Here is a 26,295-nt window from a genome sequence, read left to right on the forward strand (position 1 = left end):
ATCATTATAGTAATGCAAACTTGATTTTCTGTCATTATGGTAATGAAAATGAGATTTTATTGTCATTACAGTAATGACTTAATTTTGCAATATTTGTCTTTATATTTACAATTTTTTTTCTTTTGTCTGTGTTGTTGTTGTCTCTGTGTACTTGAAGCTTGTCACTAAAACATATTCCTTGTATTCGCAAGCATACTTGGCAATAAAGCTCTTTCTGATTCTGATTTCTTTATTGTCATTATAGTAATGCAAATTAAATTTGTTATTACAGTAGTGAAAATAAGATGTTATTGTAATTACAGTTATGATACTGAGGTTTTTATTGCCATTACGGTATTGTACAGAGAATTAGATTTTCTTTATTATGATAATATAAATTGGATTTTTTTTGCCATTTTGCCATGGTAAAAACAAAACAATTTTATTGACAGTATGGCAATGTGTTTGATTTTTGTCACTACGGTAATGAGAATGAGATCATTTGCGTGGGGGCATTATATTTTAATGAAAATAAATGGCAAAACATCATAAAATAGGCTTCATTATTTTCTAGGCTATACATTTTTACAATGTGTTGATGCATGACCCAGACATGTTTCTGGAGAGATTCACCCCAATAAGGTCAAAACACTTTTCCCACATCTGTGCTGTACGTTAATATATAGTGGCCAAAACAGTGACGTGGAGAAATTCAAGTGCTGCCACACAAAATGGTCTCGTCACACGTGCACACACACTTCAATACTTGCTACGATATATAAATAAATAATCAGCTGTCAGTGGACTAGAGAGAACACGAAGGTTCGCAAAAGGAGATCGAGCAAAATACACATGGAACGGAAAGGATGCCCATAGATGTAGTGCTGGACACTTTGCATGATGGGAAGGGAGTACAAACCAGGTCTAGAAAATAAGCTAGCTGTCTAAAAGACATAGAAGGGACGTCTAGGGTCAGTTAGTGTAATGATGCAGGACGAGGGCAAAACACTATCTGCTGACCTGACAGTAAGGCACAGTGCTCTGTTTGCGTCAATCATTCATGCTGCTGAAAGAAAAACTAGAACTTTGAGAACAAATAGCCTATATCGCTTTCCCTTCCTTCTCCTCTGCTTCCACCCTCTTCCCTTTTAAGTCTGGCGCCACGATGCAGACAGACAGGATGTTCGTTCTTTAGCACCAGAGAATTACACTACTTTCATTCGCCTCCATGCAGACTCCGCTAGAGTGTCCTGTAGAGAGTCCTCGCTGGGAACTTAACGGTCTTCACGTCTAGCAAAACGAAGCAAACCCATGAAGCCCAGTCTGCACAATGTCACACCGGGCTGATCGTTAAAATCTGCTTCCATGCTGACGCTGCATACTAAATGTCTGGAGAGGTACAATGAACACATTAGCAGTGCAATCATGGACGTCTTCAACGCAGCATGACTTGTATATAGATGATGAGCTATTCTAGAACTTAAATATATTTGGTGCATGTTAAATAAACAGCATGGCAGCTGGCAATAGCACAGCCAGTCCTTTGTTTGTATTGCACGTCGATCCTTGTGGTTTTGGTCAGGGCTTGAGGGTGCATTCATGAGGGCAGTCACTTGTCAAAACCGTCAAAATGAACATGTGTCAGTCCCGAATCCTGTAGGCAGGCGAGCATTGTGCAGCCGAGGCAAAGGGAAAGCTTTACCATTTGACAGACCTGTGTTTGGTCCTTGTGCCTTTTCCTCCTGTTTGTTTTCTGTATTCTTGTTTGCTAAATTGCTTAATTCTTTTGTATTTTTTGTTTGTTTTCGGGATGGCTGCCTGGCTGAATGCCACCTCAGTCCCGTCTTAAGGGTGGGCTGTGAGAAAGAATCGACGGGGATTTTAATAATACACAACCAGAATGGGTTCCTGTTGCCCCTCGCTGTGTTTGCTGAGGTAATGAAGGGCGGAGTGATGAGGGGGCAGGGTTTGAGTGCTGCTGAAGGTGGGGTGATGAGGGAACGGGTGGAGGTTGGCAGTAGTCTCATAATTTCTGCTTTCCTGAGACGATGCTGCGATGGAGCTCCACATTCAGCTCCACATAATGTCCCTTAGTGCAGTCCAGGAAGTAGAGTTTGTCAGAGACGACGTTGGGATCGAATCCCTCCCGTCGCATGTCTGTCTTCTGGAATTTGAAAGTCCCTGAAAGAAAAACAAAAACAAAACAGCAAACTTATTTTTTATGCTATGCATTGGTGTACTGCATGTTTTGGCTCAATTATCTGTAGATCAAGGTAGAGGTCTTCACGGGTCCAGAAATTCGTGCCCGAACCCAAAAGAGACCCATAATGTACTACACCGAACCGACCCGGACCAGTCTAATATTTCTAAAGCTGGACCCGGACCCGTGTAGATCCGAGAAATGCCTATCCGAACCCAACCCGGACCCGTCTATTATTTGAAAGCTGGACCCGAACCCGTCGGGAAGACACAGACCCGACTGGACCCGACTGTCACATATTCCACCTTAAATTGCTATTACAAGTCAATAAACCTGTTGCGAAAAATACAGCTTTTTGTCTTACCTAATTTAAGGAGCCGTAGTCTCTCTTCCATGTACCTGACTGCCTGTGATGCATTACAATCCTCCGACAAGAAAGTTATCCATGTTATTCCTCTCGTTATTCCAAGTCCAAGCTTAATCCACTCATTATTTCAGCTTCAAAAGTCCTCTTGATGTCACGGTGACGGATGACAAATGCAACTGTGCACATGTACATTCTGACTCGAGTTAACAAAGTGTCCCTCACGGGTTCCCATAGAAACATGAAACGTGCTCGAGAGACTGCACATGCGTGCTAGCTGTATCAAACTAAAATATGCTTTTACGCAATTTGAGCGTCATAGAAAACATTAATGTGACAGTTCACCTCAGATTGTGTTGCTGATTTGAAATATATTAAATATAAGTCTGTCAAGTCTGCAAGCATTATTACCATGCGTGCACTTGCAATAACTAGTCTGCGCGCTCTGCTTCTAACGGCAGAGAGAGAGAGATCGCTTTTTTTTTTTGGCTCACTCTTTCTTTTCCTAATTTTACAAGTTGCAAGTTACAAAAACCACAAGCAGTGTCTGATCACGGCTGGGTGTTCTCCGTGTCCGATGACTCCGATCGCACAGGTATTGCACACATTGTTAAACAGACCCAGGACCCGAGGTAGTAGATTCGGACCCGACCTGGACCCGGCTGATCATTTAAAATATAGACCCGAACCCGTACAGGTCCCGGGTGCACTGTGAAGACCTCTAGATCAAGGGTGCATATAAAAATTATTCATTCTGTGATTTTTTTTTTTCAAACTTCAGATTTTGTTAAAGCCTTAGACAGCATATCTTCCCTAATTGTCGAAAATTAATTAAACCCTGAAATATGTCAGAGAAAGGCTGCCCTAAAATGAGAAGATGGTGCATTATAACTTATATGCACTGTTTCATGTCAAGTTAAAATGTCCATAAATACGATACAGTACAGTACAAAATGTTCATTCTTTGGATTCTTTTGGACCGTGTTAACAGAGTAACTGCAGAGGTTTAGAAATTAAAATATAAGACCTGCAGAAATAAAATAAAAACTCTCTATGTCTATGTAGAACAAACCTACACAACCTCAAAATACATCAGAATAGTTTGAATTAGAAGTTGACTAAAATTGGATTTTGCTGACAATAAGAATATGTTTAAAGAAAGGCAATAAACAGTGTTGCTACTAGTTTTTAGTAGTGACTACTTTAGTGGTGTTTTGAAAATAGCTGAGAAACAGCTCTTTAAATCCTTTTATAGGAACAATGCTTTAGATATGGATTACACCCCAGCAGAGTCGGAGCGGAGCTGCTCTCTGACAACATCTCCAGAACACTTCGCTCCATGTGACTAGTAAGACAATTCTCTAATAACTATTATGATGAGTTTTGTTCCACCCGCTTAAATGATAAAAGTACTTGCGCTGTAAAAACTATTAAGACTGTGTCTGTTCCCCGAATAGTGAGGTCAAAATATAATGTAGGATCTAGAAAATATCTTATCGTAATTAAACCAGAAAAATGTAAAGTAAATGAACAAAAACAATTTTTAAAGTTTGGGCTCATAAATATTAGATCACTCACACCCAAAGCAGTTATTGTAAATGAAATGATCACAGATAATAGTTTTGATGTACTCTGCTTGACTGAAACCTGGCTAAAACCAAATGATTATTTTGGTCTAAATGAGTCTACTCCACCAAACTACTGTTATAAGCATGAGCCCCGTCAGACTGGTCGTGGAGGAGGTGTTGCAACAATATATAGTGATATTCTCAATGTTACCCAGAAAACAGGATACAGGTTTAACTCTTTTGAAATACTTCTGCTAAATGTTACACTGTCAGACATGCAAAAGAAATCTAATTTATCTCTTGCTCTGGCTACTGTGTATAGACCACCAGGGCCGTATACAGAATTCCTAAAAGAATTTGCAGATTTCCTCTCAGACCTTCTAGTTACAGTTGATAAGGCGCTAATCATGGGAGATTTTAATATTCACGTTGATAATGTAAATGATACATTAGGACTTGCGTTTACTGACCTAATAAACTCCTTTGGAGTCAAGCAAAATGTCACCGGGCCCACTCATCGTTTTAATCATACACTAGATCTAATTATATCGCATGGAATCGATCTTACTGCTATAGATATTGTACCCCAAAGTGATGATATTACAGACCATTTCCTTGTATCGTGCATGCTGCGTATAACTGATATTAACTATATGTCTCAGCGATACCGTCTGGGCAGAACTATTGTTCCAGCCACCAAAGACAGATTCACAAATAACCTGCCTGATCTATCTCAACTGCTATTTGTACCCAAAAATACACATGAATTAGACAAAATTACTGACAACATGGGCACTATTTTCTCTAATACATTAGAAGCTGTTGCCCCCATCAAATTGAAAAAGGTTAGAGAAAAACGTACTGTGCCATGGTATAACAGTAATACTCACTCTCTCAAGAAAGTAACTCGTAGTCTTGAACGCAAATGGAGAAAAACTAACTTGGAAGTTTTTAGAATTGCATGGAAAAACAGTATGTCCAGCTATAGACAGGCTCTAAAAACTGCTAGGGCAGAGCATATCCACAAACTCATTGAAAATAACCAAAACAATCCAAGGTTTTTATTTAGCACAGTGGCTAAATTAACAAATTACCAGACGCCACCTGATTCAAATATTCCACCAACGTTAAATAGTAATGACTTTATGAATTTCTTCACTGATAAAATAGATAACATTAGAAATACAATAGCGAATGTAGATTCTACAGCGTCTAACCCTTCAGTTTCATCCATCGCACCCAAAGATAAACTGCAGTGCTTTACAACTATAGGACAGGAAGAGCTAAATAAACTTATCACTGTATCTAAACCAACAACATGTTTATTAGATCCTGTACCCACTTAATTACTAAAAGAGCTGTTACCTGTAGCCGAAGAACCGCTTCTCAATATCATTAACTCGTCGTTATCTTTAGGTCACGTCCCAAAACCATTCAAGCTGGCGGTTATCAAGCCTCTTATTAAGAAACCAAAACTAGATCCTAGTGTACTGGCAAATTATAGGCCTATTTCAAATCTTCCATTTATGTCTAAAATTTTAGAAAAAGTTGTGTCTGCTCAATTGAGCACCTTCCTGCATAAAAATGATCTGTATGAAGAATTTCAGTCAGGTTTTAGGCCCCACCATAGCACAGAAACTGCACTTGTTAAAATTACAAATGACCTGCTCCTTGCGTCAGATCAAGGCTGCATCTAATTTCTAGTCTTACTTGATCTTAGTGCTGCGTTCGACACCATAGATCATGACATACTCATAGATCGATTACAAAACTATACAGGTATTCAAGGGCAGGCTCTAAGATGGTTTAGATCCTACCTGTCCGATCGCTACCATTTTGTTTACTTAAATGGGGTGTCATCTCATTTATCATCAGTAAAATATGGAGTGCCACAAGGATCCGTCCTAGGTCCCCTTCTATTTTCAATATACATGTTGCCCCTTGGTAATATTATTAGAAAATACAGAATTAGCTTCCACTGTTATGCTGATGATACTCAGCTATATATCTCAACGAGACCAGATGAAACTTCCCAATTATCTAAGCTAACAGAGTGTGTTAAAAATGTAAAAGATTGGATGACAAATAATTTTCTCCAATTAAATTCGGATAAGACAGAGATATTAATTATTGGACCAAAAAACACCACACAGAATCTTGTAGATTACAATCTGCAACTAGACGGATGTACTGTTACTTCCTCTACAGTCAGAAATCTGGGTGTTATATTGGACAGCAATTTGTCTTTTGAAAATCATATTTCCAATGTTACAAAAACTGCATTCTTCCATCTTAGAAACATTGCCAAGCTACGAAACATGTTATCTGTTTCTGATGCAGAAAAGCTAGTTCATGCATTCATGACCTCTAGACTGGACTATTGTAATGCACTTCTAGGTGGTTGTCCTGCTTCGTCAATAAACAAGCTACAGGTAGTCCAAAATGCAGCAGCTAGAGTCCTTACCAGGTCAAGAAAATATGATCATATTACCCCAATTTTACAGTCTCTGCAATGGTTACCTATTAAGTTCCGTATCAGTTACAAATTATCATTACTTACCTATAAGGCCCTAAATGGTTTAGCTCCTGCGTACCTAACTAGCCTTCTACCACGCTACAACCCATCACGCTCCCTAAGGTCACAAAACGCTGGACTTTTGGTAGTTCCTAGGATAGCAAAGTCCACTAAAGGAGGTAGAGCTTTTTCACATTTGGCTCCCAAACTCTGGAATAGCCTTCCTGATAATGTTCGGGGTTCAGACACACTCTCTCTGTTTAAATCTAGATTAAAAACGCATCTCTTTCGCCAAGCATTTGAATAATGTATCTCTTAAATTGTGAGTGTAGTTGCATCTGCATTTTTATTCTTTAGCTTGGGTTAAACTAATTTTACTTTGTTGGATCAGCAGCTATGCTAATGATGTCTCTATTTTGTTTCTATGTTTTGCCACGGGATTTACATCCCGTGGTAACTAGGATTTACACAAGCTCCAGTCTGGATCCAGAACACCTGAGAAGAGATGATGCTGACCCTCAGAGGACCCCAGATGATCCTAACCTTGAATCAACAAACAGAACTAACAATTATTGCTACATGTGTGACTGCATCATATAATTACTATTAATTAATACTATTGATAGTTCATCATCTAGCTGACTACGTCTTGTATTATTATTATTATTTTTCTTTTTCTAAAATCCTGTCAAACGTGCACAAACTACTAGCTACTACTAAATATTGTAGAAACATAATTTTCTGTAAAGTTACTTTGTAACGATTTGTATTGTAAAAAGCGCTATACAAATAAACTTGAATTGAATTGAATTGAATATGGCAGCAACGACGTGTTGCATCATTTAAGGAGGAATGGTAAATGGCGAATAAATAACTTGATTAAGCCTAGAAGAACTCTGAACATTGACATTTTGTGCTCCGTTCTTAAATTGGATGGGATTGTAACTGTGACATTGCCTGTCTGAGTTAAGCATGTGATATCTCACCTGTTTTGTTCACTTCTGGTAAGAAGCGCAGAAAGACAGGCCGGGCATAGGGCGGCAGGGCCTTCTCCAGGTCCTGGCTAAACTTCACCAGGTCTGTGGTGTGCTCCGGGTCTGCTATGGCTGCCATCCCTGCCTTGCCTTCAGCACCTGAGGAAAAAAACACAACGGCAACCTCAGGTGCTGTAACGAACCACAGAAGAAGCTAGACGGCATAATCCAAGCCTATAAGCATAAAGAGACACTACTGAGTCACCATGAATTAAAATAAACATTGCCTCGCCACGTCACACATCACCTCTCCAAGGACAGAGATCTATGAACTACTGCATTCAGGAAGAGAAACAGTGATGTTTTACATTACTGCACTGCTACTCCAAAGAAAAGGTTTTTATTATTATAAAAGGAGCTGTGTTTTGCTGTGCCGCTTCATTGCATTCTCAGTATTGCCACAAGAGGCGCTAGAGCAGCCATTTGAGTACAATCCTCTGCAGTTCGTCTTCTCTTGGATGCCATCTACTGCTAACGTCAAGGCTATAGAAAACCCTAATGACTTCCAGAGTTAACAGAAACAGTTTTCTTGTCTTGTCGGTTTATCGATTTGCATGTAGAGTCTTAAATTTTGATGGTCATCAGCGAATGTTGTACACACATATCTATATGTTACAGAGCCACATCTCCAGATCTGCTGATCACATTGTCCTGAAGGTGAGTGTATTTTTCAGCCGGCAGTCTCAAATGTACCGAGCTATATTCAGCACTCTGCTGCAATTCCTTTATAGATCTAGTGTAAGCAAAACCGAGGCCAAGAGAAGACTTTGTTTGGCTGTGCATTCCCAGAATCCTTCAGGAGCTGCTGCAGTCAGCTTTGTTTAAATTATTGTCCTCTCCACACACTGTCTGTTCACCCCATCAGGTGATACTACGCCATGACAGTCAGAACACTTAAAGGAACAGTTCAGCACCATAAAAAAATTAAATAAATAAAAGCTCTGCACACTATTTACTGTCACATTTTCATCTTGAATCTTAGACTGTATTGTGTGCAATTTTGTTTGTAAATTAGCCATGTAATAACCGAGATAATCGCCAAGATTCAGCACAAAAGGTTTATTTTCCTTCCTCTTGAAAATATAGTCCCTGGAGAGATTTTCTTATATGGGACAAAATGTGATTGGTGGGAAAATAAATATAGAGAAGGACGGTCACACTTTATTTTAAGAGAGTTAATTCTCACTATTGACAAAGCATTAACTACAACTTCTGCCTCAAAAAACGGCTAATTTTCTGCTGATTAATTGTTAGTAAGGTAGCTGTAGCTGCTCATGTAACACTCACATGCGTCAGCACACGACCCTTGCTGTCAATGCAGGATCAGAGAGCTCTCAGATTACATCAAAAATATCTTAATTTGTGTTCTGAAGATGAACAAAAGTCTAATGTGTTTGGAACGACATGAGGTTGAGTAACTAATGACAGAAACTTTGTTTTTGAGTGAACTATCCCTTTAAGTTTAGGTATTGGGTAGGATAAGGAATATAGAATATGGTCATGCAGAATTGGTGCTTTATAAGTACTAATAAACAGCCAGTATTTTAATAATAGTCTTGCTAATAAGCAACTAGTTATTAGTAGTATTACTCTTAGTATTACTAGAAGGACAAACAGAAAAACAGAAAAGATGAGAAATGTGTGATTACCTGGCACCTCCACTCCATACACCACCACATCTTTCATGTCCAGCAGGCGGCTCAGCGTTCCCTCCACCTCAGTGGTGGAGACGTTCTCTCCTTTCCAGCGGAACGTGTCTCCTGTGCGGTCTCTGAAGTACATGTAGCCGTAGTCGTCCATCACCAGCACGTCCCCTGAGAGGAGAAGCCAACAACTGCTATCATCTAGCTGAGCGTATGGAAGTAAGTGTGCGCTTGCGTAGTTAAAACACGATACCTGAGAGATAGGCACTATCTCCTTTCTTGAAGACATCGTGAGCGATCTTTTTATTAGTGGCTGACTGATTGACGTAGCCATCAAATCGTCTAAGAGGGTCGTTTTGAAGGATTCGGCCAACCAACTGACCAGGTTCTCCTGAGAAACAAAACAAGGAAATGGATTTTAAATAAGATTTATGCACTTTCTGCAGTGGTCAACAGATTTACATAATTATAACGGATATATCCTTTTAATTATTTGCATTGGCTAATGCAATTTTCCGTTTGGCTTTTATTATGATAGCACTAAGAAAATCAGTGACTGTATGCTTAAAGTTTGCGTGAACCGGAATTTGCTGCTGACTTTATTTCTGTGTCATGACGTATTTCCAGCTGAAACAGAATATTAAGTAGAGGGTGTGGTTTTATTGTTGTGCTCCTCCTTTCTATCTCTCACTCGTTGGAGAGCTGTGTTTAAGGATATTCTGCCCGAGCCGTCAAACTGATGTCATCAGAGAAGGAATTTAAGATTACCGTGACAAAAACAAATGTCAGCGGATTAACCTGCACAGAGTAATAGTTCACATTAAGACTAGAAATGTGCGCTAGTGAAGTAAATAGAGTCAATTTTGATTTCATGTGGACTTTAAGTACAGGAGCTCTGATTCATTAGTATACTGTTTTTATTTCACAGTTCTGTTTAATATATTATATGTACTGTATGGAGAAATTGTATCATTTGAAATAACAGGTTTCCCAGTCACTCACAGTCTTAGAGACCAGATTACTAAATGCACTTGCGGGTTGATATAATTTAAATAAAAAGTTGCTACCTAAAGTACCGTATTTTCCGCACTATAAGTAAGGCGCACCAGATTATAAAACGCACCTTCATTGATTGGCCTATTTTAGAACTGTTTTCATATATAGGGCGCACCGGATTATAAGGCGCATAGAATAGAAGATACTGCAGTCAAACGTTTGACTGGGTTTGCATTATGCATCCACTAGATGGAGCTGTGCTTAAGGGAATGTCAACAAAACCTTGATCCATATATAAGGCGCTCCGGATTATAAGGAGCGCTGTTGTTTTTTGAGAAAATTAAAGGCTTTTAAGTGCGCCTTATAGTTCGGAAAATACAGCACAAGTCTGTTTACAGGTTCATTTGTTATCAAGTTCAAAGTATTAATTTCCAAACTATTTCAAGCAAAGTCATTTTAAAATGTAATTGCTGCAAGTATTATCATGTATCATTATTATCAAAATAATGTCATATATTGGCTTAGTATCTGCATGCCTGTTCTCTAAGAAATCAGCATTTGCCAACAAAAATCTCTATTTTCTTGCCTGTAAAAGTTCTCTAAATTGATTCATATAGCACTTTTCCCCATACACATTCTTTCAAAGCAGATTTACAGAAAATCTTGACATTAATGTTCATCTTAAGCTGAGCGATACTGATACAAGCAGATGAGATTTGAAATCTTTTTACGACATAATCTTTCTTCAATTACATAATCAGGCAGTTGAGTTTTGCTATACAATAGTATACTGTATGTATACGGTTAAGGTTGAATAGACTTACTGTATAGTTGTATAATTCAGTATTATTTATTAATTTGTTCATTAATATGAGTTGGGATATTCGACTAAAACCTTATGTCACAATATGAGTAATTTTATTTAATGGTAAAGATAAATATCACAATATTGCTATTTTGCTTTAAATAAGATCTTAATGCTACTAGCCTAAATAATAATAATAATAAAAAAAGCTAATTGAAGATAAGTAAACAGTCAGCTATGAAATAATAATAAGTAACTAACTGCAAGCAATAGGACAAAAAACAAACATAAAAATGCATACATTGTATAAAGTAATCAAATGTATGAAACTGCATATTCTTCACTGCGTAAATTAAATATATATTTCTTCTTAATAAAGTTACAAAAGTGATCTAGTCAAGAGCATTGATAGATAGATTTTCTCTTTTGCTGTTTGATTAACATGAATGACAGACATCAGGAATATTAGACTGCTGTCACTTTAAGAGCTGCCAATCTACTGTTACACATCTGTTTTCTTTCTCAGCAGTTTGCGTTCCATAAAGACACAAATTTATGAGGATACTTGCAAAGACGAGTATTTTGACACGTACACAAGTGTGTGTTGTTAACCATTCAAGGTCGATAAAGCGGCAAAAATAACTCAATACTCCTGAGCTCTGTGAGCACCGTCTTCACATGTGTGCACCTCTCTGACAGAGACTCTGAGACACACAGTGTGATCATATGGCAAAATTATTTATCTTTTGCTGCTGATTGCGTTTTTGTTAATGACTTAAAATTACTTGTTTTTAAACCATAATGTTTAAAAACGTGTTTTCATGACCACATAGCACAACAATGTCAGATGAGCCTGTAACCCTGATAGATAAGATAGTCTAAAATCTCTACTAGAGATCTCTAACCCACACATTATATGAGTTATTCGTCAATTCTGCTTGGCATGAGTGAGGGAGTACTGTACCTGGACCACACGGGATACAGACTCCATCCGGTCCTCTGATGAGCTCCATGGTCTCCTCGTTCACCTTGACTAAGCGGATGGGGTAAACATAGGGCAGGATCCGGCTGTTGAATCCACAGGCGCCCGTCTGCAGTCAGAACAATGTTACAACCACCTTCCACTCTTCAAAACTGAATACTACTGAGCAAATTAAACCAGTCACAGCATTTCAATCCGCACTTTAAATAGCCCATAACCAACTGTGCTTGATTACTGAACATCTTGTAGATGGCCTCATAAAATTTATGGTAACACACAATCAAATTGCTGCGTACGCATCCTTTTCCATATGCATTATCCACTATTGTAGAGGTTTACAACTGTGTTACTGATAAAGGCTGTTTACAGACACTCCATCTAAAGTGTGTTTGGTCAGGGCAGACCTTGTTGTCGAAGTTGCCCAGGCTACAGTTGCACTCAGTGGCACCGTAGAACTCTGCGATCTGTGGGACGTTGAAGCGGCTGGTGAATTCCTCCCAGATGGACTGACGCAGGCCGTTACCGAGGGCCATGCGGACCTTGTGTTGGTGCTCTGTGTCCCTCTTCGGCTGATTCAGCAGATAGCGGCAGATCTCACCAATGTACTGCACGATCTGAGACATAAAATCAAATATCAGCTTTTAAAACTCCCTTTCCATGCAGAACATTAATATTAATAACATAGTTTGCAATTGCACAACTAAAACATCAAAGCAGAGGGCTGAAAGTCCTGGGGATATTTACTGAATGCACAATACAGTAAACTGACTATGGCTTTGTTTGACAAATAAAAGTGTGCAAAATTGCATTGATTTTAATGTTCTGCTCTATTTAGCCTTGAAAGGCCATGTCAGTAGGTGGATATCAAGTCAACAGCTTATGTTATGACTCATGAGTTTGAGCAAAACCCAGTGACAAAAAACACTGGTGGAGTTCTGTTCATTTCTGTGTCTGAGTCAGTTATTCGTTTGCATCCTCACTAAAAATGTTCATCTAAAATGTTTATTGATTTTCCGGAGGAAAACATGCCTCAAGTTTTATTAAAATGCATGTAGTAAATACTGCTGTTTACATTTCTAAATATATGTTATACATTAATAACATATAACATATCAATAAATTAAACATAGCTAACACATACACACACATATATATATATATATATATATATATATATATATATATATACAGGGGCGTCATGCATTCATGATTTTTGAGGGGGCACATTTTTGGGGGGGGGGGGTCGGGGGTATAAGTCATTCTACGAAAGCACTGTATAACTGATATAGGCTTATTTTTTTTTATTATTTTTTTTCCTTTTTATTCAAAACAATTCCATACATGCTTAATATATCAGGAAATATCTCGTTTCTCAAATATGTGTAGGTAAAAGCGTTTTGCACTTTATAGATTGTTATTTGATCAATATATGGAAATGTAGTGTAATCTATTAACTACACATAAAAACCTTACTTTTTACTTAAGTGCCATATCATGCCATAAAATATTTTTAATACGACTGAATTTGCATTTAATGTAAATTTTAATAACAATATTGTAAGATACTTATTTTAACCCTTTCATTTTACAGAGAGTAAAGAACATTTACATTATCAAAAAACATTTTCATTCAGTCTAGACAGAGTTCAGGCACTCTCAAAAACTCCCATTAAAATCACTGAAGCACTTTACATTATGAAACGAATATCTTACTTACATTCGTACGCACATCTGCACTTTTTGTTGTTTCTGATGAGAGAATTCGCTAAATAATTCAGTCAGCGAGCAAGTGAACAAAACACTGCGTTTCAGTGATGACTCTTCTGGACGTCTCTGATTGGCCATTGCATCCATAAGCGCAACAGAATAGTTTCTGATTGGTTATCATGAAGTGTTGTACGAACGCGTCTGTCTCTGGCTCAGCGCCAGCCAGCGAACGCAGATTTGAATTTAGCAGCTGATGCTGTGCACTGAACGATCTAATCACACCGCTGTATATATATATACATATATACATACACACACACACACACACATATATAGAACAAATTCATAGATGTCATTTTAAATAAATATATATATTTAATAATTATATATTTCATTATTTATATAATGAAAAAAGTACTCTTATGCTTACTGATTATGCTGACTCTTATTTACTCATAATATTTTTTAATATTACAATTACATTTTCTGTGAATATTTTCAAATGTAATTTACTATGATGCTAAAGCTGAACTTTCAGCATCATTTCTCCAGTCTTCAGTGTCACATGAAGTTAATTTGCTGCTCAAGAAACATTTCTGATTATTATCAATGTAAAAAGCAATTGTGCATATTCACCCAGCACAAACTGAAGAACTATAGGCAAACCGAATTCTTGTATATTCCATAATAACATAAAATCCAGCACTCACTGTGCAGTTGTATTTGATGCAGTCATCCCAGAACTTTGAAGCGCTGAACTTCTTCCTGATCACCACAGTCATTCCATGGATCAGACACTGTCCGACTCCCACGATGTTACCTGCCAGAGAAAACAACTCTGACCTCAGAACAAACCTGCCGATCACTCTCAGATTAAACACTCACACATAAAAAAACATAAAACAAACTAAGCCGAGCTGTTTTTTTAAAAGAGCACTGGACAAGTCAAAGGGCCTTCCATCGAAACAAACCACAAAACTGTCACACAGGAAGTAGCCTGAACTGAACTCTGTGACAGGAAATGCACATATGAAGAAGGTGTAGGTGTAGCCTGTGTTCAGTGATGTACCGGCTGAGTGGTAAAGTGGTAAACAGTCATAAAGCACATCCTCAGACTTCATTCTGAAACCATAGTACACCAAGGCAGCCATGCGGTAATACCTGAGGGAGGAACGCAGGAAAGACTGGGTGAAAAACACAGAGCTTGATTCATCGAGAGAGAAAAATGAAGGAGTAAACAGGGAAGGAGAGACTGTGAGAAACGGAGAAATGAACATTGTCACACACTTACCGACTGTGTACAACAATAGCAGCTTTGGGCATTCCAGTGGTCCCCGACGTGTAAATGTAAAAGAGCCGATCTGGAGGTAAAGAGGAAGAAAAACGATCAACAATTTAATTGTTAATGGGATTCCTTTTTAAAAGTTAAATAATAATAATAATAAAAAAATGATTATTTTAGTATCATTGAGTTACTATTACAGTTTTTATTAATATTTTATTGCTGCCTTACCGCCTCTCTCTGTCTATGATTAATAAAAAGAAAATTTAATTTTTGCTTTCATTTTAAGTTGAATTAAAGTTTTAAAAATATTAAAAATATTTCTCTAGAATTTGTATTAATTTTCATTTCGATTTTGGTTTTAAACAAACTAAATTAAAAATGAGAAATACTGCACTCTGCATTTTACTTTTTTTTTTATTTAAGTCAAATTTTATTTTATTTCAAGTAACAAAAATCCTTTTTATGGTTTTGGTTTTGGTTAACTATAATAACCCTTACAGGAAATATTCAGGCGCAATTCAATGCCAGATTTTTTAAATTCCTTGAAAACGGTTTGAAAATCGTTTAAAAAATGTCATAATAATAATAATAATACACATTAATGAAAAAATTAAAGCTTTAAAAAACGGATGATTGTAATACAACATTTCATTACATAGAACGACTAAGAATGAGCTCATAGTGATATATGATTTCATATTTTATTTTTTGTATTTGGGCTTGAAGTGTTCAATAACTGTCTTGCCTGTGAAGCTGCGGTCTGGTTGTCTGGGCTGATTTCTAGAGGTCGTCTCCAGCAGCGGCTCCAGATGCTCCGTCCCTTCAGGAACCCGCTTAGGGTCCCATTCTCCAGAGCAGAGGAGCTTCACAGTCTTTCCCATGGAGCTGTGCACCGCACACATCGCTGAGACAGGTAAAAAGCGCAAGAAACAGATGAAGTCACCATCACAGACACAAATAATGTGACAAAATGAGTCTAGAAGACTCCTCAGAGAAAGCACAGGACAAACAAACGGCCGGAAATGTGAAATCAATAAGAAACGAAGCTGACTCAACATGGCATGCTTTATGAGTCAGTTTCCAATTACTTAAGAGACGACTAGGGAACTGGATTTCATGAGGATTTCGCTGGCGTTGGTGACCTCTGCTATGAAGCCTCTTTGGTGCAGAGAGGTTATTTCGCTAAGTGTTACACACAGTCATCTCTGGCCTTAATAAATCTGAACTCTGCGCTACTCATTCATTTGGTTCTCTAGAGTGCACACTCTCGTCTCTGTCAAAGTGCCACTTCCTTATTTGCTTTCTGTAGTGTGTCATTGCAACACTTCTGAACTGCTGCCCTAACCGATACTATATTGAGCCAACAGTTTAAAAATATAAAGCCTTGTCTAAAATCAACATGAAATCAAACTCACAGTATTTTCCCTCCTTTTTACACATTTTGGTTTATGGTGCAAGGTGCATCAGTGCACAAATAAATACAACTAACTTAACTTTACATAAAATATAACTTGAAAAGAAAATTTCACAGATCCAGAAATTTCCTGTATTCCTTCTGGTACATAATCACAAAATGATAAAGCTCCATTATTGTACTGACCAGTGTTGGCCATTAACTAAAAATGCTACTAAAATAACTAGTTTTATTTTATTATAATTTTCTTTTAAGTGTAGGTTTTCCAGAAACAACATTTTACATCTTCATAATTTCTTTCATAATAATTTGTGGAATTACTTTTGAGAAATGACTTTAAAAATTAGTGATGCAGAATTACAAAATGTTGAGGTTGCAATTATTCCTTTTACTGAATCGGTTTCCTTGGACTGATGAAAAAACAAAAAACAATCCTTCCAAGTGCAGAAAACGCGAACTTAATGTTTGAGGAAATATTTTGTGAAAAAATACGTTCCGGATATTACTTAATTTTCAAAACAAATAGCAATGAAGCATGAGAAATTGCTACATTGTTCCTTGAGCAATTCTAAAATGTTGCTCAGGTATTTTGATTCATTTTCGTGATTCGGTTTGTTTGGATGATTCAAAAAAAGGAGTCAAATTCATTCCCAGTGCAGACATTTTACATCTTCATTTTCAGGAAATAATCGGTTCAATTATTTCTGAGAGATTACTTAATTTTCCCAACAAACAGTAATTCAGAATGACACTTGAGGTAGCACTGAGAAGTTTGATTCATTTTAGTGAATCAGTTTGCTTGGATGGTTAAAAAAAGATTCATTTCCAGACATTTTACACATTGTTGAAGAAACAACTTAATTTCCCCAACAATTAGCAATGGAGACCAACCATTATAAAAATGAACCATAGTTTAATTATAGTAAACATGTAGTTACCGTGTTTTTTCGGCGTAATGATTTCCATTGGTATAGCCACAGTTTCACTACAAATACCATGGTTAAACTATGGCCAGTTTAACTATAGTAACCACGGATTGTTGGTTTTATTTGTACTAAAACCATGGTTAATTTTAGTTTGATTAAAGTGAATTTGTTTATGTCCATTGGCAAATACTGCATCTGAAAGTTAAACATTTAAAAAATATATTTCCCCTGCCAATAATAGTTAGGTAAAATCCGTTAGTAGTTTGTAGCATAGATAAATACTTCTTCAAACGCATGGTATGACTGTGCTCAGGAAGCCACAGTTTCATAGTAGTTTCCTCATCACTGATGACTGTCACATCTCTTCTCACCATCAGTCAGCTCACTGCCGAACACCACGGCTTTGGCGTTGGAGATGTTGACACAGTGCACCAGGGCTTCCAGTCTCAGGTTGAAGTTGATGAGAGCTGCCTCCACTCCGATCTTTGCCATGCCCAGCCAGAGCCCCACGTACTGAGAGCGGTTCTCCATGAACAGAGCGATCACGTCGCCCTCCGTGAAGCCCCTCTGGAGCAGAAGGTTAGCCACGCGGTTGGAGTACTCGTCAAGCTCCTTGAAGCTCCATTTCTCGCCCGTTCCTTCAAAGATCAGAGCCGTCTTGTCTCCATATTTCTTGACAGACTTGGCAAAAAGTTTGGGAACGGTGTTGCGCTCACGAAGGTGCTTTTTGACATTGAGTTTTACCCTCAGCAACACACTGGCTGCACTGCAAAAGAACACATTTTGATTCACATTATGATTATGATAATTCAAAATCTTTTCACTTAAAACAATTTGTCAAATGTTTGGAATAATTCTGATGTTTTTACAATGTTTTTGAAAAAAGTCTGTTCTGCTCACCAAGGCTGCTATACTGGGATTATTGAGAAATATATTATTACTATTTTAAATAACGGTTTTCCATTTGAATATGTTTTAAAGCACCATAATTCCAGTCACATGATCCTTTAGAAATCATTCAAATGTGCTGATTTGAGCAGTCAGTATTAATTATTAATGGTGCTCAATTATTAATAATGGTTCTTATAATAATTAATGTTCTTACTATTTTTGTGGAAACTTTTTTTTAGGATTCTTTGATGAATAGAAAGTTTAAAACCGCATTTATTTATAACAGAAATCAATGTCACATCAATTATTAATCAATTTGTTGGGTCCTTGCTGAATAAAAATCATCTTACATTCTTACAATTTTAAATCAACCTGTTACGACCGGAGACCCAGGGAAACACAGGAGACGAGAGATCCAATTGCAGTGTGGGTTTTGATGGGTAATCCAAATCAACATCCAACAAGCTGGGGTCAAAACCATAAATCCATCCAAAAATAAACAAACAGGAAAGGGAACAGGAAAGGGAACAGGAAACTCGAAAGACGAGGACACTGGGTGACGGAATGAAAGGACTCCATGAAGCCAAACAGAGAAGACCGGTTAATATAGGCAGGGTAATGACTATCAAGTGAAGACACCTGAGTGCAATTAACAGGAGTGCAATTACTGTGATGAAGGGACAAGGCTTTGTGGGAATTGTAGTGCCTACGGTGAGGTGCCTATGGGGAAGTGAGACCACTAGTGGAGACTCAGGGAAAAAGAGACCAGACAGCGTGACACAACCTTTATAACGTTGGGGCGAGTTTGATGGTTTCCAAATTTATGCAGTACTAGGGATGGGACGATAACCGGTTTTATCGATAACTGTGATAAAATGTGCTGAAGGTTAGTAATATTGTTTAAAAATGAATTATCATTAAAACCGTGTTTGATTAGCGGTTTTAATAACTCGCTATTAAATCATGTCCAGCCAGCAACAGTCTGACGCAAGCGCAGCGCACAATGTATTTTTTGTTTTTTTTCGAGAAGGAATGGCGAAAGTCAGTGACTTTTCTATGCTTCTACACTTTTCATTGTAAGGAAGGAAATGCCACAGAATTTAATCTTTCTTTAAATTAAGTGCATAGAGTTGCTTGTTTTATTAGTTGTTTGTTGATTATTAAATATAAAACTTGCTGAAATGTTTTCAGTGTGAGCATCAACTATTTTTGAACACTTTCATCTCGTTTCAACAAAACCGTGATAATATTGATAATCGTGATAATTTTAGTCACTATAATCGTGATATTAAATTTTCATACCATCCCATCCCTATGCAGTACAAAAAGGTATATTGATAAGCACTGATAATAATGTGAAATGTTTTTTGAGCAGCAAATTTACACATAAGAATGATTCCTGAAGATCATGTGACACTGAAGACTGGAGAAATGATGCTGAAAATTCAGCTTTGAATCATAAATTACATTATATATTCCCATTTATCATCATATTTTCACATGATAGGTAAAAATTGATAGCCTGAATGCACTGTAAGTCACTTTGGATAAAAGCGTCTGCTAAATGCATAAATTTAATTTAATTTAATTTTTAAATTATCACATATTTTTATGTAATGATATTATAAATTATTACAGTTTTTACTGTATTTTGATCAAATAAATGCAGCCTGGTTAGCATAGGAGACTCTTGATCATCTTGATCATTTCAATCTTTTGAGCGGTGGTGTACTTTAAACCATTGCGCAGGTTATTGTGTATAATCACCTGTTTAATGGTAATGTAAGTGGCAGGAAGTAGTTACACAAACACTGTCAGTCTGCTAAAAGCACTGATCCCTGACCCCTGCGTCCTTACGTCCATTAACAGCTACCCTAAAAGCCTCCGTCCTCCAATCCAGGCTCTTACGGAGTCATCTGTGCGGCTGATACGATAAACCCTCACCTCCACCAGTGACAAAACTCTGATTGCTAGCTGAGGTTTTGCCTTTTTGCTTCGCAACAGCAAACAGAGAAGTCTTAAGACGCTTAGCAGTCCTGCTTCAGATTACTCAATTCACATTTCAAAACCTACAGTCTTTGAGAAAAAACAAGCTGAACCTGCCAGGAACAGCCCAGAAACCCATTTCAACAGACACCTAGCTCGTAATACAAAAATGTGCGCTTGTGTTCGCTGAGGGACTGTTCAGCCTGAGTGAAAGAGCCCAGGTTAATGTATTACCTGATCATTATTCACAAACCACATCTATAGACATAAATCAGAGTGTAAGGAATGTCAATTAATACATTACTGAGCAAAATTACATATTGCATATATTTAAAAAATGACTAAATATTTAATATTTTACTTTAATATTTTACTTAATTTGGCATTTCTATAGCATAGAAAGTTCTTACATCAGTTATTACAGAATTTTTTTGTGTGTTTTAATGTTTTAATGCAAAATGCATAACTTTAAGATATTTGTTTTTGAAAAGTTGGTTTTGTTTCCACTTATGTCTTTCTTACGAATGTACTACAAATGCTCTTAAGAATGCTGAAGGCGAACAGAAATGAGATGTACAGCTCTCTGCTTGCAGTGTGTCAATCACGCTCGTCAGGAAAGTGAGTGAAACACACACACAAACACATTTTTATCAAATAATATATAGCAATTCACTTTCATGATTTGGTACAATTGTGTTCAAATTAGCAGTGAACCATAATGGAGTACACATGAACCCCAGACCACCCTTTTTTAAGCGGACTCGGGTACTGTTTGCGGTGTGCACCCGAGTTTGAAAAACAGCGTTCACATCATCCAAACGAACCGAACGATGACGTCAATCGAATCAGGTGTGCACCAAAAGTCCTAGTGTGAAAGCACCCTTAAACTACATTTGGATTCACTTGAATAAAACATTAAAAAAAAGTATCATCCCAGAATGTTCCTCCAAGTAATTTGATAGAGAAAATTTCCAGAATGTGCAGCGCTGGAATGTCAACAAAGGGTGGAAAGCTAAAATAGAGGATATTTTTGATGTATTTTTATTTGACATTTGTGACCCTGGACCACAAAACCAGTATTAAGTGTCAAGATTCATACATCAGCTGAATAAATAAGCTTTCCATTGATGTATGGTTTATTAGGATCGGACAATATTTAGCCGAGATACAACTATTTAAAAATCTTGAATCTGAGGGTGCAAAAAATCTAAATATTGAGAAAATCGCCTTTAAAGTTGTTTAAATGAACTCTGAGCAATGCATATTACTAATTAAAAATTATGTTTTTATATCTTAACATTAGGAAATTTCCAAAATATCTTCATGGAACATGATCTTTATATAATATCATAATAATTTTTGCCATAAAAGCAAAATCTATAATTTTGACCCATACAGTAAAATGTTTTTTTGGTTATTGCTAAAAATATACCGCAGCAGCTTAAGACATGATTTTGTGCTCCAGGGTCACATTTTTGATCCCTGCAGAACTACGGTGTTCCTTATTTTCATATAGTGTTTCTGTATTTTTTTAAAGGTTTTGATGACTTGTAGAAAATGTAGAGAAGAACATAAAAAGTATTCACTGTGCATTTATACACTATAAGATATAAAAAGACTAAAAAGGATATTGTAGCATATAAACTTACTGCAAATCGCGGTATATGGTCTTTGAAAACACATGTAAGGACTTCCATCCACCAGAACCCAGGAAGAAAATAAAAATGGACGGCAGAACCTGGAACCAGGACAGTCCAACGCACATCCTGAGCGTGAAGAGAAGGGCCGTGGAGCACGCCAACCGCAACATCCTAACACACACAAACAAATATGAAGGTTATCGTTAGATATAGGGACGGAGGATAACCCTGATTGACTGTGAATGTGTTTTTGTGTCTCTGTAGATGGATACAGATGATCATACATCGACAAGAACTTCAAATGTTAAATATTAAAATGCTCCTTTACATTAAAACGCACTGAAGCGTTTCTAGGTCTTCTATGGCACTAAAAACTCCTGTAAAGTATCTAGGGAGGATTGAATGTCAGTGACGGAAGGCAACAGAGCTATTTGATCTGTACTATCTTTCCAACAGCTCATCTGAATGCAGAGAAGTATCACATGATCCCTAAGTACACCTATGAGAGACGGGGGCTAGTTGTCACAAGGGTTTTATCATAGTAACTATAAGATTTCAAAAGTCAAAAGATTACAGATTATACAGATATGGGTTTTCCATATTGGTTTCAAACATCTAGTTCAAATATTATCTTATTTTTTGTGAATATTTTCTCAGAACAAAAAAATTCTAATATTGTAATATTTCTTGCTATGGCAGTTAATATAGCAGGTTGCAAAACACTCTGAAATACATTCCAGTATGAATTTAAATTATATGTGACCCTGGAGCACAAAACCAGTCTTAAGTCACTGGGGTTTATTTTTGTAGCAATAGGCAAAAAAATACATTGTATGAGTCAAAATTATAGATTTTTCTTTTATACCAAAAATCATTAGAAGATTAAAGGGTTAGTTCGCCCAATTTGCTAAATTATGTCATTAATAATCGCGTTCGCGAACCGGATATCACAAACTGCTTTGTTTTGAACTCTCTCACAACAGACACGGAAGAGAAGACAATGCTGAATAAAGTCGTAGTTTTTGCTATTTTTGGACCAAAATGTATTTTTGCGATGCTTCAAAATATTCTAACTGACCCTCTGATGTCACATGGACTACTTTGATGATGTTTTTCTTACCTTTCTGGACATGGACAGTAGACCGTACACACAGCTTCAATGGAGGGACTGAGAGCTCTCGGACTAAATCTAAAATATCTTAAACTGTGTTCTGAAGATAAACGGAGGTCTCACAGGTTTGGAACGACATGAGGGTGAGTTATTAATGACATAATTTTTGGGTGAACTAACCCTTTAAGTAAGAGTATGTTCCATTAAGATATTGTGTACATTTGCTACCATAAATATATCAGACTTTATTTTTTGATTAGTAATATGCATGGCTAAGAACTTTATCTGTCCAACTTTAAAGGCGATTTTCTCAATATTTAGATTTTTTGGCACCCTCAGATTCCAGATTCATCTTTCAGATGATGTATACATCTCAATTTAAAAATGCATTGACCCTTTTGACTAATTTAGTGGTCCAGGGTCCCATATAATGAATATAGATTAATTCTGAATTGTTATGCAGTGTGACAACTAGCCCCGGTCTGATGCGCCTATAGATTATACGCCATTTCACACTTTCTCAATGTTGTGACTGACACAAATGATGGTTACACATCGTCATCATCGTCGCACGTTTCCGCCGCAGCAGGGAAATCCTCCAATGAGCGCCTGTCTATCCTGATCCTGAGTGAGGGATGCTGGGAGAATCCCCCCTCCCCGCGGAGCAACGTGTGTTCAGTCCTTCAGACCTAATGATAGACGTGCAGCGGGTGCGGATGGATATTAAAGCAATGCAGAACAGCCATCATCATCATCATCAGGCGAGGGTCACCGCAGAGCCCGGAAATCTGAGCGAGCACATTGGCTACGGAGCACTGTATTGACTCATTTCCGCGAATCGAATCTTTTGAACAGTTCATGTCAAAGAACTGGTTTAAAACACCGATTCAGAGATTATTTCAACAATACTAAGATTTTCATCTCGAAGTTGACAATATTTTAATATGTTATAAACAACTGTCTATATGTTGTTGTGGCTCTTTGGTAGCGCATTTCATCAGCAGTGCAAAAGGTAGTGGGTTCGATTCCTAGGGAACACGCATACTGGTAAAAAAAAAAGCACTGTAAATCATCTGCTAAATGTGTGTTGATAAAGCGGTGTTGGCTAAGTTGCGAAATATATCAAATACTCTTATCTGTAGTATTTCTGCTATAGAAATGTCTTGCTGTTTTAGGCTCAATTGTTCGTGTAAATGTACTGATTGTAAGTCAAAAATGTTCAAAAGGCGATTGCCAGTTCAATGAGTCGGTCCGTTGTTGATTCCAGAACCGATTCGTCAGCGCATCGCTCCGTCCGTTTATTGACTCGGTTGAAAAGATCCGATTCAAAAGAAAGAGTCGTTCGCGAATCGGACCTCCCTACAGCACTGCAGCACACTGAGGTTCACTCTTCTGTTACAATCACAAGATACATTATGGGGAATTCACGCATTACATTATATCATGTGTTTACACGATCAGGCGTGAACAGTAACGTTATATCATCAGGCTCGGTTGCGCCAGGTTATTTGCTGTCCGTGTTTTATGTTGAAAAGCCCAGTGCGGATATCTGACATCCTATTCCTTCAGTTAATCTCTCCCACATGTACCGCATCCATTAGCCAACATAAGCAAGACACAATGTATGCTGATGCTTCTGTACAAATCGGTAAACGCATCTTTAACTGGCAGCTGACAGCTGCGATCATGACGATTAATGATTCAGGAGATTCCGGAAATGGACAATGGTTAAAATATCTGAAATGTAGGTGTGTGTTCGGGGAAATACCTCGGTTTCGGTGTCCGTGGTCACAATAACGTGTGTTTATTTGCAGAAGGGGAACCTGTCCCGTACGATCCCACCTTGATCGGTTTAAGCGAAACCTCCGCCGTTTACCTGCGCGGATTCACGCGCGCCGGTGTGTAACGGCCGCACGCCTGCCTTTTACCTAATAACCGCGGCGTCTTTGGTAGACTCTGCTCCGGTTTATATCATTTTTTTTTATTCTTATCTGTTATCGCTTCATTGTAACGATGGCTTGTAGCGCTGGTAATTCCAATGACCTTATAATTTTCTTACTCGCGCCCGCCTCCGCTCTATCCGGCGCTGTGTGTGTGCATTGATTGACAGCTCTTTCAACCAATCGCGTTCTCTGAGCTCTACAGTTTCGTTGAGAAAGGCGGGGCTTACAGTCCTGTCGAGGAAATGTGTCCCAGCCAGCGAATCATCACGGCAGCTTCCACCCGGTAGCAGCTCCGCGGGACCATGAGGCATGATGGAGGAGAAGAAGGGCTATTGTCAGATATCTGCACATCTACTAGCCACTGTAAAGCCAAAACAACTGTTTGTGTATACAAACATAATATATTGTATATGGCAATTAAAACGTGTTAAGAGGCAGGCCTTTTTACTTTAATTTAATGCCCCGAAATAATATGGATTCAAGGATGATTTTTTTTTTTTTAAATGCACGAATCCTCTCCCGGAAGCGTTTTAACACTGTTGATCTAACGTATCTACTTTCTCTTTGGAAAAAAAATGTCTGGATTATTAAAGTAACAAAATCAATCTGACCATATTTTCTGCTATTATGAGTTTATAGCTTTATTGTGCACAACCAGCACCAATGACTGTACATAAAACATATATAATAAGTTTTCATCTAAATGTGAATTACCAGCCCTGTCGCTTAAACAACTTACCTTTTGACTGACGTCACAAATGCCTCTTGTTTTTCAATCCCTTATAAAATGGGCATGCTTTTCCTACAAATAAATTTTTTTTCAACAAATCTGTTCATTCTCTTTCATAACTAATCATAATATTTTCTGGTTCATTCATTATGTATATAATATTTGCCATTTCCAATTAAAATTGCATGTGGTAATAGAAGCAAACCAGACATGACTTGTTTTCATTTAGTAAATCCACTTCACTTCAGATATCATGTTTGATTACATTTTACAAAAGTCAGTTTAACAAGGCAAATTTGTTATCAGTGTAGCAGATTGTTTTATCTATTCTATCCAAAAATATTGAGACAGTCCAGTATTCACTTCCTGAACTTACATAAAGTTTATTTAGTTCAACTTTAACACAGTTGGATCTGTTTTTGTAACAAAACATTTGTGCAATCACACAAATATTGTATATAAACTTGGAAATTAATACATTAGTTTGTTTTATGCGGAGTAACGAATTTGAAATTGGAAACCAACAGTAATGCAGTTATATCAATTTGTCATAGGACTTGCTCAAAGGAATAGTTC

General features: G+C 37.4%; 1 protein-coding gene across 2 annotated transcripts; it reads right to left on the reverse strand.

The window, feature by feature from the left end:
* Nucleotides 1–486: 486 nt before the first annotated feature.
* On the reverse strand, nucleotides 487–25,314 carry LOC132127266 (long-chain fatty acid transport protein 4-like). 2 transcript variants are annotated; one of them, XM_059539060.1, is made up of 13 exons: nucleotides 25,217–25,314; nucleotides 21,945–22,106; nucleotides 17,790–18,184; nucleotides 15,824–15,982; nucleotides 15,085–15,154; nucleotides 14,863–14,954; nucleotides 14,504–14,613; nucleotides 12,491–12,700; nucleotides 12,069–12,195; nucleotides 9,557–9,694; nucleotides 9,310–9,474; nucleotides 7,613–7,759; nucleotides 487–2,160 (listed from the first exon to the last, which is right to left on the reverse strand). In XM_059539060.1, the coding sequence occupies exons 1-13, from the start codon at nucleotides 25,291–25,293 to the stop codon at nucleotides 2,003–2,005; spliced, it is 2,010 nt and encodes a 669-aa protein (XP_059395043.1). In that variant the 5' UTR covers nucleotides 25,294–25,314; the 3' UTR covers nucleotides 487–2,002. The 2 variants fall into 2 exon arrangements, with proteins under 2 accessions (XP_059395043.1, XP_059395044.1); XM_059539061.1 differs by lacking the exon at nucleotides 25,217–25,314 and adding an exon at nucleotides 24,815–25,136.
* Between the last annotated feature and the right edge of the window lie 981 nt (nucleotides 25,315–26,295).

This window comes from Carassius carassius, chromosome 45 (assembly GCF_963082965.1).
Source record: "Carassius carassius chromosome 45, fCarCar2.1, whole genome shotgun sequence".
Lineage (NCBI taxonomy): Eukaryota > Metazoa > Chordata > Actinopteri > Cypriniformes > Cyprinidae > Carassius > Carassius carassius.

What these genes read in the sequence shown, in the direction of transcription:
- LOC132127266 (XM_059539060.1), bottom strand. Translation starts at nt 25,293, where the DNA reads ATGGTCCCGCGGAGCTGCTACCGGGTGGAAGCTGCCGTGATGATTCGC. An exon ending in GCATCAAATACAACTGCACA is followed by an intron (nt 12,701 to 14,503) that starts GTGAGTGCTGGA and finishes TTTATGTCTCAG; the next exon opens with ATCGTGCAGTACATTGGTGA. An exon ending in TGGGCAACTTCGACAACAAG is followed by an intron (nt 12,196 to 12,490) that starts GTCTGCCCTGAC and finishes TTCTGACTGCAG; the next exon opens with ACGGGCGCCTGTGGATTCAA.